The sequence below is a fragment of the Eutrigla gurnardus genome, assembly GCF_963514095.1.
Source record: "Eutrigla gurnardus genome assembly, chromosome: 15".
Taxonomy (NCBI): Eukaryota; Metazoa; Chordata; class Actinopteri; order Perciformes; family Triglidae; genus Eutrigla; species Eutrigla gurnardus.
The window spans coordinates 4,330,103-4,345,024 of NC_139938.1; the positions used below are offsets into that span (position 1 = coordinate 4,330,103).

General features: G+C 43.3%; 1 protein-coding gene across 1 annotated transcript in view; it reads right to left on the minus strand.

Moving 5' to 3' along the window:
* Positions 1-3,811: 3,811 nt before the first annotated feature.
* nlgn2b (neuroligin 2b) overlaps positions 3,812-14,922 on the minus strand; it is a 55,227-nt gene continuing 44,116 nt past the window's right edge. The window contains exons 5-9 of the mRNA XM_084028869.1: positions 10,203-10,388; positions 7,598-7,863; positions 7,334-7,487; positions 6,680-7,046; positions 3,812-6,344 (exon numbers count right to left, since the gene is read on the minus strand). Coding sequence (XP_083884995.1) covers positions 5,405-6,344; positions 6,680-7,046; positions 7,334-7,487; positions 7,598-7,863; positions 10,203-10,388 — 1,913 coding nt within the window. The 3' untranslated portion in view covers positions 3,812-5,404. The remainder of the gene's footprint in view (positions 6,345-6,679; positions 7,047-7,333; positions 7,488-7,597; positions 7,864-10,202; positions 10,389-14,922) is intronic.

The window sequence follows — 14,922 nt, forward strand, 5'->3', positions numbered from 1 at the left end:
TGATAATTACGAACGTGTTTTTTGTTCTACGTTCCGAGCTGTTAGAGAATCCTCAGCCATCGTCCTAAAACCTGTTTTGAAGTTTGTTTTCATGGTTCATTTTGGGTTGGAAGCAGGAAGGTTCTGGTGCAGCAAGCTTTCTCTGCACATGATAGTTACACAGCGCCATCTAGTGGCAAAACCAATGTATCTCCTGTGATCAGTGCTCAGAGCAGAACCAACATATTATCTGCATGTTATTGGACATTACCCTTAACATCAGTCATCTAAACAGCTGTGCAATCTATTTATGATGAATCTGCTGAAAGTAGAATGAAAGAAAGTAGAATATCATTTTGATTAATACAGTGCACATCAACCATATACGTTATTAGAAAATGCAGGGTCTAATAACTTGCTTCTTATTGCAGCAATATTTCGAGGCATATATTCTAAACCAAAAGTAAGGACGTAATATTCTGGATATGAAAACCTTTTTTTTTTTAAATGGATGCATTGTAAACTTTTGCGAGGTCAGATTGGGCTGTTCTCTCTCTCTCTAGAAGGAAACTGTGTACATTAACCCCAAAAGAAACTGCTTGCACCACAGCTGCAGGCAGGGTTTGCTAATTGTAACCATCTAGCCTTACTGGTTTACCAATGAAATTATCTGTAGTCTTCCTGTGATATTCATAATGCCAGATGTAATCGGGGGGAAAAGCAGATCAATTTATTAGAGTGGAAACTGTGACCTTGGAGAGGTAAAAAGAGGTAAAAGTGTTTATTTGAGGGTGATAACACAGAAGTGAATGTATCTCCGGCCAAAAAAAGAAGAAGAAACAATTCAGTTGAATGAATGGAAAGCGGTGCATTAGCACAAATGCTCCATCCAGCAGCACCGGTCAGTCTGCTCCAGTATATTTGCCATAATGGTGATTAATTGTGTACAGCAGCTGAGTAAACACAGATTAGAGGACGGTTCCCTTCATAAAACTGGTGCTGTTATTTTAGGCCGTGTAATTCAAATCCTCTGGCTTCCTTTAAGACCTCATGGAATGAAAGTCAGAGTTTAGAACATGGAATCAAACTGAGGAGCATTGGGAGGACTAACAAAAAATACCACTTATTTCAATCTTCATTAGTCAATATTTAAAATATCATCAGTGAGTAAAATGGTGGATGTGAGAGGGGTCTCTCATAGTGACAGACCCAACCGACCAATCACAGAGCTAGCTCCATTTTTGACTGTAAGCTACCAAATAGCAATTACAAGCTAGCAGCAAGCTAGCTGGAGAAATGAGTCACGTGGCATAGCTAAACGCTGAGGTATTTTCCTCAGAGGTTGGTGACCAAACCAGAAGAAACGTTTTCATCTGTAAAGTTATTAATTCCTCCTGGTTGCATAAATAAACAAGCTAACGCATTAGCTTGAAGCGACAACAAAAAAAAGTGCTCCAGATTGTGTGCAACTACCTGTAAGTGGGTTTCTTCTGCCCCCACGTGGCTATGAAATGTATTACAATTCTAATATTGCATTCTCTGACAGTGGGACACAAATGATAGCAAAGCATTTGTTTAAGAATGTCTTTTAATGTTTTCCAGTTCAGATACACAACATACAGTGTGTAATAGCCTCTATTTGAAATAGAAATATTAACTTTAATTCTCTCAACTCCTTCTGGTCATAATGCTCTCTCACAGTATCTTGAGCTTCAAGCAGGTTACTGAATCAGACTAAATGAAACAGACAAACAGGTGCAAGCCTTCACTTTACCATTCCAGCCAGAAATGTTGTAAGAAGAAGTTATTTGGATCCTTGTAATGCTTTGCGGTATTTTTTTTCTCCTTACCATAAGCCAACGTTAAAACTGTAGTGTAAACATGTAAACTCGGTGAGTGTGCTTCCATTATCTGTTGGCTGTCCAAACGCTTGTTTTGAAAAACAAACAACAACAAAAAAGAACAACTGTCTTTGTAATGCTGTTTTGTGAAGCATGGGCAACTCGAACTCACATCAGCGGGTCAATAATCCCTTAAACAGAACGTACAGATAAAACTGCAAAACAACCACCATGATTAGAGTCTGAAAGAAGAGCAAGAGGGTACAAAGGATCTGGTGACCTCCCAGTTAGAGGTCACGCTGTACGACAATGCCCGAGACAATGTGAGACACTAGCAATTAAATCCAACAGTATCACAAGTAAAAACTCTTGATTTGTGGTCTGTTTAGAGCACATTTGAAACATCCGCTCGATCTCGTTCTTTGTTTCTGCCTCATTTCTCGCATCATTCCCGTTTCACCTTCCTTCATCTGTTCTCTGCAGCTGTTCTTTGGCTTTGTAACCAATGAAATGACTCATTTCACTCAAAAAGCTGCCTTCATGACTGGCACGGTAGGGCCAGGTGTGTACATTATGCTTCAGACAGCATATATGCAGCAAGAACATTTTTATCACCACAATATCAAGGCTAACTGGAGCCGTAAGCATTCCTTTGTCAAGTTTACGTTGACCTCAACCATGCTGTGATTTGTGTGTGTGTGTGAAAATTATTCACATGTGTTAACAGATGTATTTGTGTGCCCGTAACCTATTGAAATAAAAGAAGAATCAAAAAAACATACGCATGAGTGCTAAAATCATGTAAGTCACCGAAACTTGCACCTGTTGTCACAAAGAAAAGATCCGGCCAATCACTCAAACCAAACGACAAACATAATATTTACAAATTCCAGTTTGTTTCCTTACACTTAAAAAAATGTACAGTTTGTTTCACGTGTTGGGTTTTTTTTTTTTTTGTTCTTTTGTCCTCGCAGCTCGCTCCAGTCCAGCGTGAGGGATGGCAGTCTGGCTCCAGAGTGTTGTTTATCCTCAGCAGACAGGAACACAACAAGGGAGGCGGGAAACGGATCCCGCTCCACCTTGCTTTTGTGTTACATGGTGTATGAGTAATGTCTGTCGTTAAAGATTTGTGATTTTTTTTCTTTTTTAAAAATGCATCCTCCGTGCATCGACAGATCACACTGTAGCTGACGAGCTATTTGAGCGCTGAATCACTGCCGCCGTTCGTCCAGTGTTGTCCTAATGTCACTGGGTTTGTGTTTTTTTTTTGTGTGTCCAAAGTGCGACCCGTCTCTTGTGTTCAGTTGTGCGAAAGATGTGAAACGCGCGTACAAGGCTTTCTCACCCTTTGACCGTCATAAATATGTTCTCCTTTCTCCCGCCGTGCAGGAGGGAGAATCGTGAAACAACAAAAGAGCAGACGAAAAGATAACTGTCAGGCAGTCCTTGAAGCATGTGGTCAATGCCAGTCACAGGCAAAGACCTTATTCAGACTATTCATGTAAAGTAGTTGATTCTGTTTTTGTTTTTTTTTCTCCGGAATTTAAAAAAAAGTGCTATCTTCAGGTGAGATCGAGAGACAGTGACTGCAAACTTGACAGTTGCAAAAGATAAAGAGAAACAGAGCAAAGGAGGAAGGAAAGGAAAAGGCTTTCATCAGTCTCTCTGGTAGATTTGCGGCACAGCCTCAGTGTTAGGAAATGAAAAAAATAAAGAGGAAATATTTACTCTCTTTGTTATAATCATAGTTTTACACAATAATCATCTCTTTATACTTTCATACCTTTCCGAAGTACCACAAAGTGCAGCTGATATTAAAATAGAAATGATATTCAAAATAAAATAAAAAAAAATCAATGAAGAACAAGGCAAATCATCAAAATGGCAAACAAACGTCTTTGTCCACACTCTTTATATATATATATATATATATATATATATATATATATATATATATATTACATCATGCAAATATCCCAGACAAGTAGTTAATAAAACTTCTTATTTTTTGTTAAAATGAGGATATATTGAATCTGATTTCCCAAGAAGAGACCAGCCACAGTGCAACATTGAGTGTAATTAAAAAAAAAAAAAGAAGAAGAAGTGTGGATCAAAAAGAAAGATGAAGGGGTTGGCACTTTTTATGATGGTAATTCCTTTTGTAAGATACAGTCAGGATGGACCTCTCCAGGCGGTCCACTGGACGCCAGCGAGAGAGGAACTTTATCACAGTACTTGGCACCAAGAATGCTGGTAAAAACGAGATATCAGAATATCTTTTTTTTGTTCATTCATATCCTTACAATTTATTAATAATACATCATTTACATTTGTGTTTTTGTATAAAAGACTCCAAAAGGAAAAGAAGAGTCTAGAAGTGATTGCGAGAAAGACGAGAGAGAGAGAGAGAGAGAGAGAGAGAGAGAGAGAAGTGGAGATGGACATGGATTGTGTTTAATAAAAAGAGCTACAAGGGCAGATGCAGAGAGAGAGAAAAAAGTAGTGAGGCAGCGAAAGGAGCGAAGCGGTTAAATGGGCTGAGATGCGGATGCAGACAGGGAGGTAATGAGTGAGAAACAAATAAAGTAATGGGCATGATTAGAGCCTGTGTGGCGGAGATGCAGCGAGTTCTAATGGGCAGCCTGGATTCCAGGTTGCATCCCACAGACCGAGTATGGTTCAGTTATTTCCTGTTTACCGCCCAACAGTTAAAGCCCCAATCTGGAAATGTTTCAAAAGCAGCATAAATGGGTATACAGATTTTTTTTCTCTCTCCATGATTGCATTTAGGTCGCATCGTAACCGAAAAACAGGTACATCGATTTGTAAACAGCAGAAATAAAGTTTGAAAATTGATGAAATACTCGATGCGTAAATGTCAAATGGCTCATCCTTGTTCTTCCATGTCAATACATTTCACACTTAACTAAAGTCTCCCAAAGAAATCAGAACACAGAGACAGCTGTTGGGACATAGTGTTCAACACGGGGTGCCAAATTCCACTTCCAGATTGGGCTTTTAAAGCTGCAATTTGTAAGTTTCAAGAAATCACCGCTTTATGACAGACAGCTTGTCGGGGCATCTGGCGCCTCGTTCGAAGCTGCTCGCTACTGTATTATCTTTTCACTAAATGAATGAAAGTGAATATATGTATTCTATGTCAAACATAGTCTTACACTGACACAACAACACATGCGCAAAAAACAACCGAGCTACACGTGAGATGTCGGACGGATCGCCATGAGTTCGGTGCCTCTTTGAGAGAGCGCTACAGGCTTGGAGCTGCGTTCGGTGGCTCACCTAAAGCACGGGATATTGAAAGAGCTTCGACGGGGGGCAAAGCGGCGTGTACCTACGATGACAGTCTTTTGGCAAAGGAGCGTTTTTAATCAACTCCCCTGTGATTTATGATTACATTTTAGAGGTATTTCACTGCTTAAAATCTTACAAACTGCAGCTTTATTCGAGGGCTTAATGAGAAAAGACAAAGATATAGTAAAGAAGAATCGAGGGCGGTGAGAGTGGCGTTTGTCTGGAGCAGTTTGTGTGGTGCATCTCTGGGCTTGCAGAGGTTGTGCCTGGTCCTATACACGGGTGGTGGAGTGTTGGTGTGGCAGGGCATTGTTGCTGTGGCTGGGGACGGGTGTGGTGGAGGGGGCCGGGACAGGGGGGTAGGTGTTGAAGGGGTGGAGGGGCTGCATGCTGCTGATGGTGCTGGGGATCATGGTGATGGTGTTGGCTGTCATCAGTGGCACGTCCTCCGGCGCCCGCCGCAGGGCCAGCGTGTAGTCGGGTGGGCACACGGGAGGTCGCAGTGGTTCCAGGTCGCCGAGGATGCCGCGGGAAGGGAGGGGTGTGCCGTGCTCCAGCTCCACCCGCTGCTGCTTCATCTGCAGCGACATGAGCTCCTCCTCCTGACTCAGCGCCAGGTCGTTGTGCGGTGGGGCCCCGACCACTCCCATGCCGACGCCCATGCCCATGCCCATGGTCGTGACGCGTTGCGGGGACAGCCGGCGGTGGCGCCTCTGCATGAGTTCGTGGCGCTTATCCCGTTTGTAGTAGAGCGCGGCGAAGGCCAGCACGTTGAGGAAAAGAAGCGAGGCGCCCACGGCCACCGTCACGCTCAGCTCGGTGGAGTAGTCCCGCGTCTCGTCGGGGAAGGGAGAAAAGCGGGGCCTCTCCGAACCGTCGGGCTCGGGATCGGGTGGATAGGTGGAGATCACAGGGTGCCGCGTGGAGCGGGCGCCAGGGTTGTGAGGGCCCTTCCAGCGGTTGGGGCCTCCGGGCGGCAGTCGAGTTGTGATGGAGCTGATGATTTCCTTGTGGAGGCTGTGAAGATGCGGCACCAGCTCCAACCAGAAGGCCACTTTGTTGGCCCGGTAGTTGTCTCTCACACGAGGCTTCAGGCCGATGTGCAAGTACTGCTTGTCTTTGGAGCTGAACTTGGTCCAGATGACCTCTTCAAAGCGGTTGGGCTTGGTGTGGATGAACGTGGTGTCCTGAGGAACTGGTAGGTTAGGATCCCTGCAGGACAGAGATAGCAGATCAAAATAATTTGAGTGTTACCTGCCTCGGAAAGAGCTCGGGGATGCATCACAGTCGCAACCCAGATGTTCAGTCCCACAAAATGTTCAAAAGATTCTCTCATCTAATAAAATATCTCCAAATAAAAGACAACACTAATTCTATATTCACCTTTAGCAGACTAACACAGTTGAGCTAAATTGGGATTTCACTAATAGGTTACTTCCAAAAGTGAAATCACCACTGTATTAGACGCTGTGTATTACCTGGTATTTATGATCAATTAACTGCATTAAATATCCCAAAGGAATTATAGAATTTGACATCATACTAACCCTGTCTTGGCAAAGTTGGTCCAGTAGGTCATGACTACAGCGCTGAGCATTACATCGTTTTTGGAGAAGTTACAGGGAAACAGATCGGTGGCTCCCACCATGGGAATCCCAAACACATAGGGGATCTCATCGCCGTGAGCTGCGTCCGCCCAGTCTGGCCGGGCCTCGGTCTGACAGTGGTGGTGGAAGGTATAGAAGTAGACGGGCGACTGGAACTCAGCGTGCAGCTTGGCAGTGGCGACAGCCGGGGCCACCCACTGGTGGTCCGTGAACAGAGCCAGGAGGGTCTTCCTCCGCATGTCACTGTTGTCCCTGTCAGCCCAGTCCGTGTACATGAACTTTATGGTTTCCCTCAGGATGTCTTTGCCTTGAAAGAATAATCACATTTCATAATCACATTTCACTCGACTTCCTGTACAATTAAGTCAGACCGGGGCCATCGTACAGGTGGTATCACAAACACAACGCACTGTGAATACAGGTGCTGTTGCTGAAAGATGAGTCAACTCTACCGCCGTGTTTCTTTACTCACTGGCTTCCATTTATTTTTGCATAATATTATAACTGTGATTCAAATGCAAACTTAATAGTTGATCAAAGCTTTTCTGCGTTATACATTTTATCATCAACGTTCTCTTCAGTCTCTTTCCTCACCGTCAGGGTATCCGTACAGATTATCCACAAAGTTGGAGATGGTGTAGTCAAATGAGGTTGCTGATATCCCATCTTCTCCTTCGCTGTCATCCACAAACTTCAGGCCCTCTCCCTGGTTGACGCCCAGCAGTATGTCATAGTTCAGGAATTCGCCCTGGTGTCACGACCAAACACACACAGCATGACATGACAGCACGGGATGCAGCGGAAACGCAAGGACATGATCGAGAGAAAACAATGGTGGACGACGACGTCAGCACTGACCTGCTGCATCAGGATCTCGGGGTCATCGGGGACCACGTCCCCGTCCACCACAGGCCCGAAGGCGATGTGGTAGCGTGCAGGCTGGATGTCTTGGTCCACTAGCTCACGGAAACTCTTCCTCCGCAGGCAGTCCACCAACTCAGCCATGTCCCCCAGAGTGCAGCCGACCTTCTTGGCCAGGATCTTGGTGTACATCATCGGCCGGTAGTTGACTGCCCAGCTGGAGATGGCGGAGCCACTCTGAGCGATGGCCCTCTGGAACAGGCCTGTGCACAGCGGGACCACATACAGCAGATATAGCAATAATCACTTATTCTCTCCCCGCTCTGCACCGTTTTCCCTCCCTGACACACTTTTGCTTGCAACTGATGGGGCTTTCAAGGCCTTCCAGTGTGTAGCGCTCTCAATAATGCATATGTTGGAGGAGGAGCAATCCTCCTCCAACATAGGATGCAAGATGAAGTAGATATTTTTGCTGCCGGAGAGAATCTTTATGAATATTAGGGTTGGAAAATGATGCACTCGCATTACATACACAAGAGGCAGCAGCAAGAAAGATGGTGGCGACTCTCCCAGCAGTGGGCTTGATGGCTGCGTTGGATAAAGCGCTAACGAGAGGCGGAAAGAGAAAGAAAAGTGCTCGCACTGTTGCACCGCTGCACTGTTATGTAAAGTGGCTTGCTGTCCCTCTGTTTTATCTGCAGATTCTGTCATTAATAATTAAGCCCCCCCATATTCTGGATGTGCCCCACCCCCGCTCCTCTCCCTGTGAAATCAATTAAGAAGCCTCTCAGCTCCAGCTCAACCCCTCATCTCATCCCTCCTCTGCACACACACAGCACCTTTAAAAAACGCTTCACCCACCAACTTTTTCCGCACTTTGTGGCGTTACAGACTTCAAAATGGAGTAGAAGAGGATTTTTGCAACAATTCGCATAACATTGATGTGGATATTCAATCTTTGATTTTCTACATGACACAAAAACACCACAATTTTGGCCAAAATAATCCAACATAAACCAAAAATAAAAAAAAGAATCAAACCTACCCGAGTACTACAAAGGCAAATGAAATAACACATGATATGTCTGAAGTAACCATCCACCAACACCCACAGTTTAAACACCAGTCTTAACATTCACATTAGCTGGCTGCTTGACAACATCAAACACCTTGGCTGATACTACCCAATTATTGAAAATGCTTTTCCATGTCCTCCTGAATGATTTCTGACAAAAAGAGATATCTAAAAATATAGTTTTTAAGGTTAATAGTTAAGTCATCACATAATCTGAATTCTTGGTAAAGTGCCATTCACCTTCTGAGTTTGACTCATCGGAGGATTAGTGATCAAACATCTGGTGGGTATTTTCGAGAGCTGCCATTCGAAAACAAACAAAAGGAAGTAAAGTCCAGAATACTGGTGAAGAATACTGCAGTGGTTCCAGAGGAGGTGCCTTGAGGATGGGCCATGGGTGCGAGAGTTGCTTGTATATTTTTTTACTATAATTTTCAATAATATTCATCACATAAAATGACAAGGATACGTACATTAATATGATGCATTCAAACGTATAAAAACGGGGAATAACCATCTAAGCCACTGCATTAAAACCCTGTTAAATATGCAGTTATAATGCAGCTTGTAAAGGCTCCTCACAGTTGCTGGTTTTAATGCAATTTGTTTCCCAGAACTCAAGCTTACTAAATGCACAGCGGTCATAAATAAAGACTGTTAAAAAGAATCACACTGTATGGTTAAAATGACTACTTAGGCCATACATCTCCCTATCCACCAACGACTGCAAGCCAGCTGCCCAAACACGGGATGCTCATCTGCAGTGAAAGACGTGGAAATGCTGCAGAGACAAAACCCCGTTGGTGGCCAGCAAAGACAGTGAAGACTGCAAAGCACTAATAGACGTAAATGAAAAATACAATCAGTGCGTGCTGGGTGTTTTTGTCGTTGAATATCTGACAAAATGAATGAAATGAATTCAACCAACTCGAATACGTTCTATTCGTTGTAAAGTTTCAGTATTAATAAATATTCATCTGCAAATCTGCACGGCAACATGACATAAAACAGCTGATTTTCTTTTTTACCTTTTTATAACCAGGAACCATGGGGTGGGGGTGCTGTGTAAACAATACTATACATCTATCCATCCATCCATCCCTCCGTATATACAGTATATTTACAGTATATATGCGGTAATGATGTTCTTTATTGGAAGTCTAAATATATCAAGGTCAGTAATATACTGTATATATACACTGTCCCGACAGGATTCATTTTATTAGAGAAGGACAATTTTGTCAGTGCAGTTCAGTGATCTTAGTCCCTCGTGGAATGACGTTATTTTTGGATTATTACAGGGCTTGTGTTCCAAAGTGAGTAATGGTTTTATGGCAAATAACCTACTGTTTTCATCCATCTTTCAACTCTAGCACTGTCTAGAGTGACAATCATGTATTTCTTTCTTTCTTTCTCAATCTTTGCGGTTTTTGTGTTTCTATTGAATATATACTTCCCGAAAATCTTAATCCCCTTTGAGCAGGATATGTGACTACTAATGTGACGACGACGTCGAAAGAAGCGTACCCTCGGAGTGGTGGGAGAGGATGAGAAGGTTCACACAAGCGGCACCGGCTCCCGAGCCAAAGATGGTGATTCTCTCTGGGTCTCCTCCAAAGTGGCCGATGTTTTCATTGAGCCAGCGCAGGGCCTGGATCTGGTCCAACAAGCCATAGTTCCCCTTAGCAGACGGGTCCCCTGTGCTCAGAAACCCTGCAGGGTAAATGAGAACAAACAGAGAGGGAGAAGAGAAAGAAAATACTGATTATGTGCAGGCAGAGGAGCAGGGCAGAAACTCAGCAACGCTGGCTAACATAATCCTGTGCTTTTATTGCATTTTAAATAGAAAATATCCCACTTAAACAGAAGATGGCATCCTGTCATTGTCAGGAACTTCTCAGCCTCTAAACCCAAATTCCAAGTCTGAGGAGATTTCACACGCAAAACTTGCCAAATTAATCATTTTTTTCATACCCACGCTGCAAATACAACACAGTTAAGAGAACTTGTCAGCAGAGAGAGGAGGAGAGCGACAGAAGGCATGTTTCACCTACTTCCAGGACATTTACACAGTAGGTTCACACCCACTACAAGATCAAATAAACTGAACAAATGTGACACACACACACACACACACACACACACACACACACACACACACACACACACACACACACACACACACACACACACACACACACACACACACACACACACACACAATGTGTTGTTTTTCTGAATGTCTGACGTGTTTCAGGCAGCAGCAGCTGTGAGATGGTTTGATGGTTTGGATGATTTCAATACCAAGAAAACATCTCGAGTGTTTTCAGTAATCTGCATATTCCTTAGATTAGTGGCTGTCGGGGTGGAGGTGATGAGAAAGAAGAAAAAAACATCTGCATTCACCTGGCCCACGCATCTTAGTTTTCATAACATTGCTGCTTAGTTGTTCCTGTTATTTTTGTGCAGAATTTCCCAGCAGCAGCTACAACCAATACCACAACTTCTGTATTTCCTGACGTAAACTTGCAATCACTAGTTATTTGGCAGAAGAAACAAGCTGTGAACACAACACTAACATATTATAAACCTTTTAAAGTTTCAATCCTTAAGACTTTCATCATATCGAACCCGATTCCCGGTACTATTTCTTCTGCTATAGCCATTAAATGTGTTTACACTCATTAGTTATTTCTCTACATAGCAGTCTGTGTATTGTCAGTGGCAGAGTCCGCCACTGCCCTAATGGATTTGAATGGCGTTCAAATGGCAATCTCATGCATTCACTGATTTGTTTAGCATTTAGCTGCTTCATAGAGAGAGACAGCCTGCGTGTGGTGTAGTTTGAATAGTAATTCAAAACCTGGAACATCAGTGCCACCGTGCTATATGTCACCTCGGTGAGCATATTGGTTGAATAATCAATGTTTGCAGGGACATGTGCAGTACAATCAAGTCAACACAAGGTCCTGCCGTCATGGTCAGGCTCTCCTCACAAACGTGTCTCTTCATGGAATAAGCCCACGTTGTGGTTGTTGTTTTGCTCTTGAGTGATTCGAATCCAGCTTCCCTCGTGTGGGAACTGAACAAGGACACAAGTGGCAGAAGTAAACAGTCCGTATTAAAGGGCGGTTGGAGTACAGTAGAAGGAGCACACAGAGACAGATGGTAAAAGAGGACCGTCAGCACAAGTGTGTCGAGCAGCAAATTAAGTTTTATTGTGGCTGATTATAATATAAGTGGTGATGATGATGATGATGATGATGATGATGAGGATGATGGTAGCAGCAGTGATGATGATGGTGATGAAAACCTGCCAAATTGAAAGCGTGACACACACATGTCTCACTCCACACTCTTCACTGCACTTGTGCTACTGCTAACAACACTTTAAACCTGGAGTGTCCTGGTTCACCTGGATTCATTGTGATTCAGACTACAGCTCATCCACATGATGTCCTATTTGTTATTTGCTGTGGTTCACATTTGGACAATAATATTTAATATGAGCCAGTAAAAAAAGAAGATATGTAGTGGTTGCTCATATGTCTGGTACTTGGTGTCTCATTAAAGGTGCATCATACGAGGTTGTTAGCATTTCCATTGCCTCTCAATGGCTCTCAACATGGCGCCGCCTGCAGCTCGTAGCTAACGGCACTAACCGGGCACACGGTACAAACTACGGTGAACGAACTGGCAGAGCTTACAGTGTTTTCTGTTAGGGGGAGCCGGAGGGGTGGACACCATCATCATCATCATCATCATCATCATCATCACCACTTATATTATAATCATTGCTTCTTTAAGATTATTTTTGATAGGTTCATCCCTGGTCAACAGTTTTTTTATATAAATACAGATATATACATATAATGTTACAAAGAATATAACATGCAAAACACACGGAGGAAAAAAAAGTTACTTGTTGGCTGCTAAAAATAACTGGCCAGAAAAAGAGGGTGGGGGGTGGTAGGGGGTGTGCAAGTAACATTATTGCTTTGTGCTTTGCTACTGCATCCGACAGTATGGACGGCATTTACCTGACCTTTACAGGGATACTATGCATGAGAATGTTTGCATGAACAGCAATGATTCAATCTCAAGTAGATCACAATGTTCATGCGCCTGGGCCTTTGTCTGGATGTGTCGTTACAACATCTTTTCATCTTGGTCCCCAGATGTTATAATGCAAAAACATAGAGGCTTAAGGGCGACTATGTCTGCTTATATTATTTTACATGATCTTTCTTCTTACCTAATGATAATGAGATCATGATCATGAGAAACCACAGTTTATAGGACAGCTATAGGATGACCAAATAGAGATATAGTTATGGTAAGTGTGCTATGTGTAATTGTATTATCCTTAGATCATCCTGACAATTGACTGGCTCTTAGCCTGATGTGACTCTGACCTGGCAACGTATCAGCGCTGACCTGTGCCACTTATCAAAACCATAGGCATGTGGAAGTGTCTGCTCTGTGGATGCCCAGCCAAGTGCTGAGCGGCCCTGCCACAGTTGCCTGGCAACTGTCCAGAGAGCTTTAGGCAAAAAGATATGGACAGACGCTCGCACAAGCACTTGCGCACACACGCATTCAGGCACTTCCATAGTCAAGTACACAAACAGCTGCATGCATGCACACAAGAGCACCAAACAAAGACACACACACACACACACACACACACACACACACACACACACACACACACACACACACACACACACACACACACACACACACACACACACACACACACACACACACACACACACACACACACACACACACACACAGCTGAGTGAATGAACTGGCATGCTAGCTTGAGTTAGCACCGCCTGTCGCTCTCTTTGCAAGGGCAACATGAAGAGAGGAACTTTGGTTTACCCTCCTCCATTGAAGATAAGTCACACAAGTTCCCTCTTCTTCTCTTTCTCTTGCAGTAAGTTTTCTTTCTGATCCCCCCTCCCCCTCCATCTGCTGAGCTGGGCTTCCTACTGACTTTAGCGCTGAGAGCAGCAGTTTATGAGGCTGAACTCATGCATATTCAACACTTGCTTTAGGTAACGGCCAAGGAACTGTGAGGAGAGTCATCAACCTCTAAGTAAAGATGGGCTGGAGACATGGAAACAAATGGGTGAAAGAAAACAGGAGTGGTGAGCAACCGAAGGAGGGAAATTTAAAAGAGAAATGTTGACAGTACATTGTATCATGCCGGATGTCCGTCATAAAGGCCTCAAGCCCCGTCTGATACCTGCTGCTTCCACTCATACCTCTCTCCTGTCACAGTCTTTCAAAAAGGTGTATCTTCTGAAACCATGAAAGCATAATGTAAGCTACCACTGAATGCAAAAGAAACGGTATAGAGCGCACAGTGTTTCTCTAATGTACGCTGATGAGTCATGGTGAAAGCCATGATCCCTTATTGACATTGTATTGCATCTGCAACAAGAAGCTGTAAGAGAGACATGTATCAGAAGGTTGTTTTTATTTATTTAGAGAGAAGGGAGGTGGAGGGTGCGTAACGTAAAATCATTTTTATTTACGCAGTATATTTAGAAGTGTGCTATATTGAAAAGCTGTATTCAGTACATCCTCTGTTGTTGACCGTCTCTGTAAAAGTCTGCACAGATGACAAATCCACAGTCCAGAGCTGAGTGTGGTCAGTCCATCTGACTGTTTGACTAGTGAGACGGCAACATGCATCTGCAGTCATTTTCAGAATGACTGCAGTGGGTCACTGAACACATTTCTGTGAAAAGTGAAAAGAGAACAAGAGGAGAGGGAAGGTGAGCGACGAGGGAGGGATATAAAAAAAAAAAGAAGAAATCCGACAGGTATTAAACCAAATATTGCCCAAAGCTACTGTCAGATCCTAAATGAGAGAGAGGTGAAAGGAATATATTGAAGGGCATATTATATATTTTCACCCAAGATGATTAGAGATGTCAAAAAATCAGAGGGAATATATTGTCTTTTTTATACGCACGGAAAAGCTGAGTGAAGAGAGGAAACAAAGCAATGTTCTGTACATGCGAGTATGAACATGAAGCAAGCTAAAGCAGAGGCACTAATACAGAATAGCAAATAAAAACCTTAGCAGATGGTGAATGCCTCCTGCACACTGCAGACTAAAGAATCTGTTTTGATGATTGGAATAAAGTGGATTTGATTATTCAGTATTGTGCTGCAACCTCAGGGATTATCCACTGTGTATGAATGTAACCGTGGATGAATATCTCCG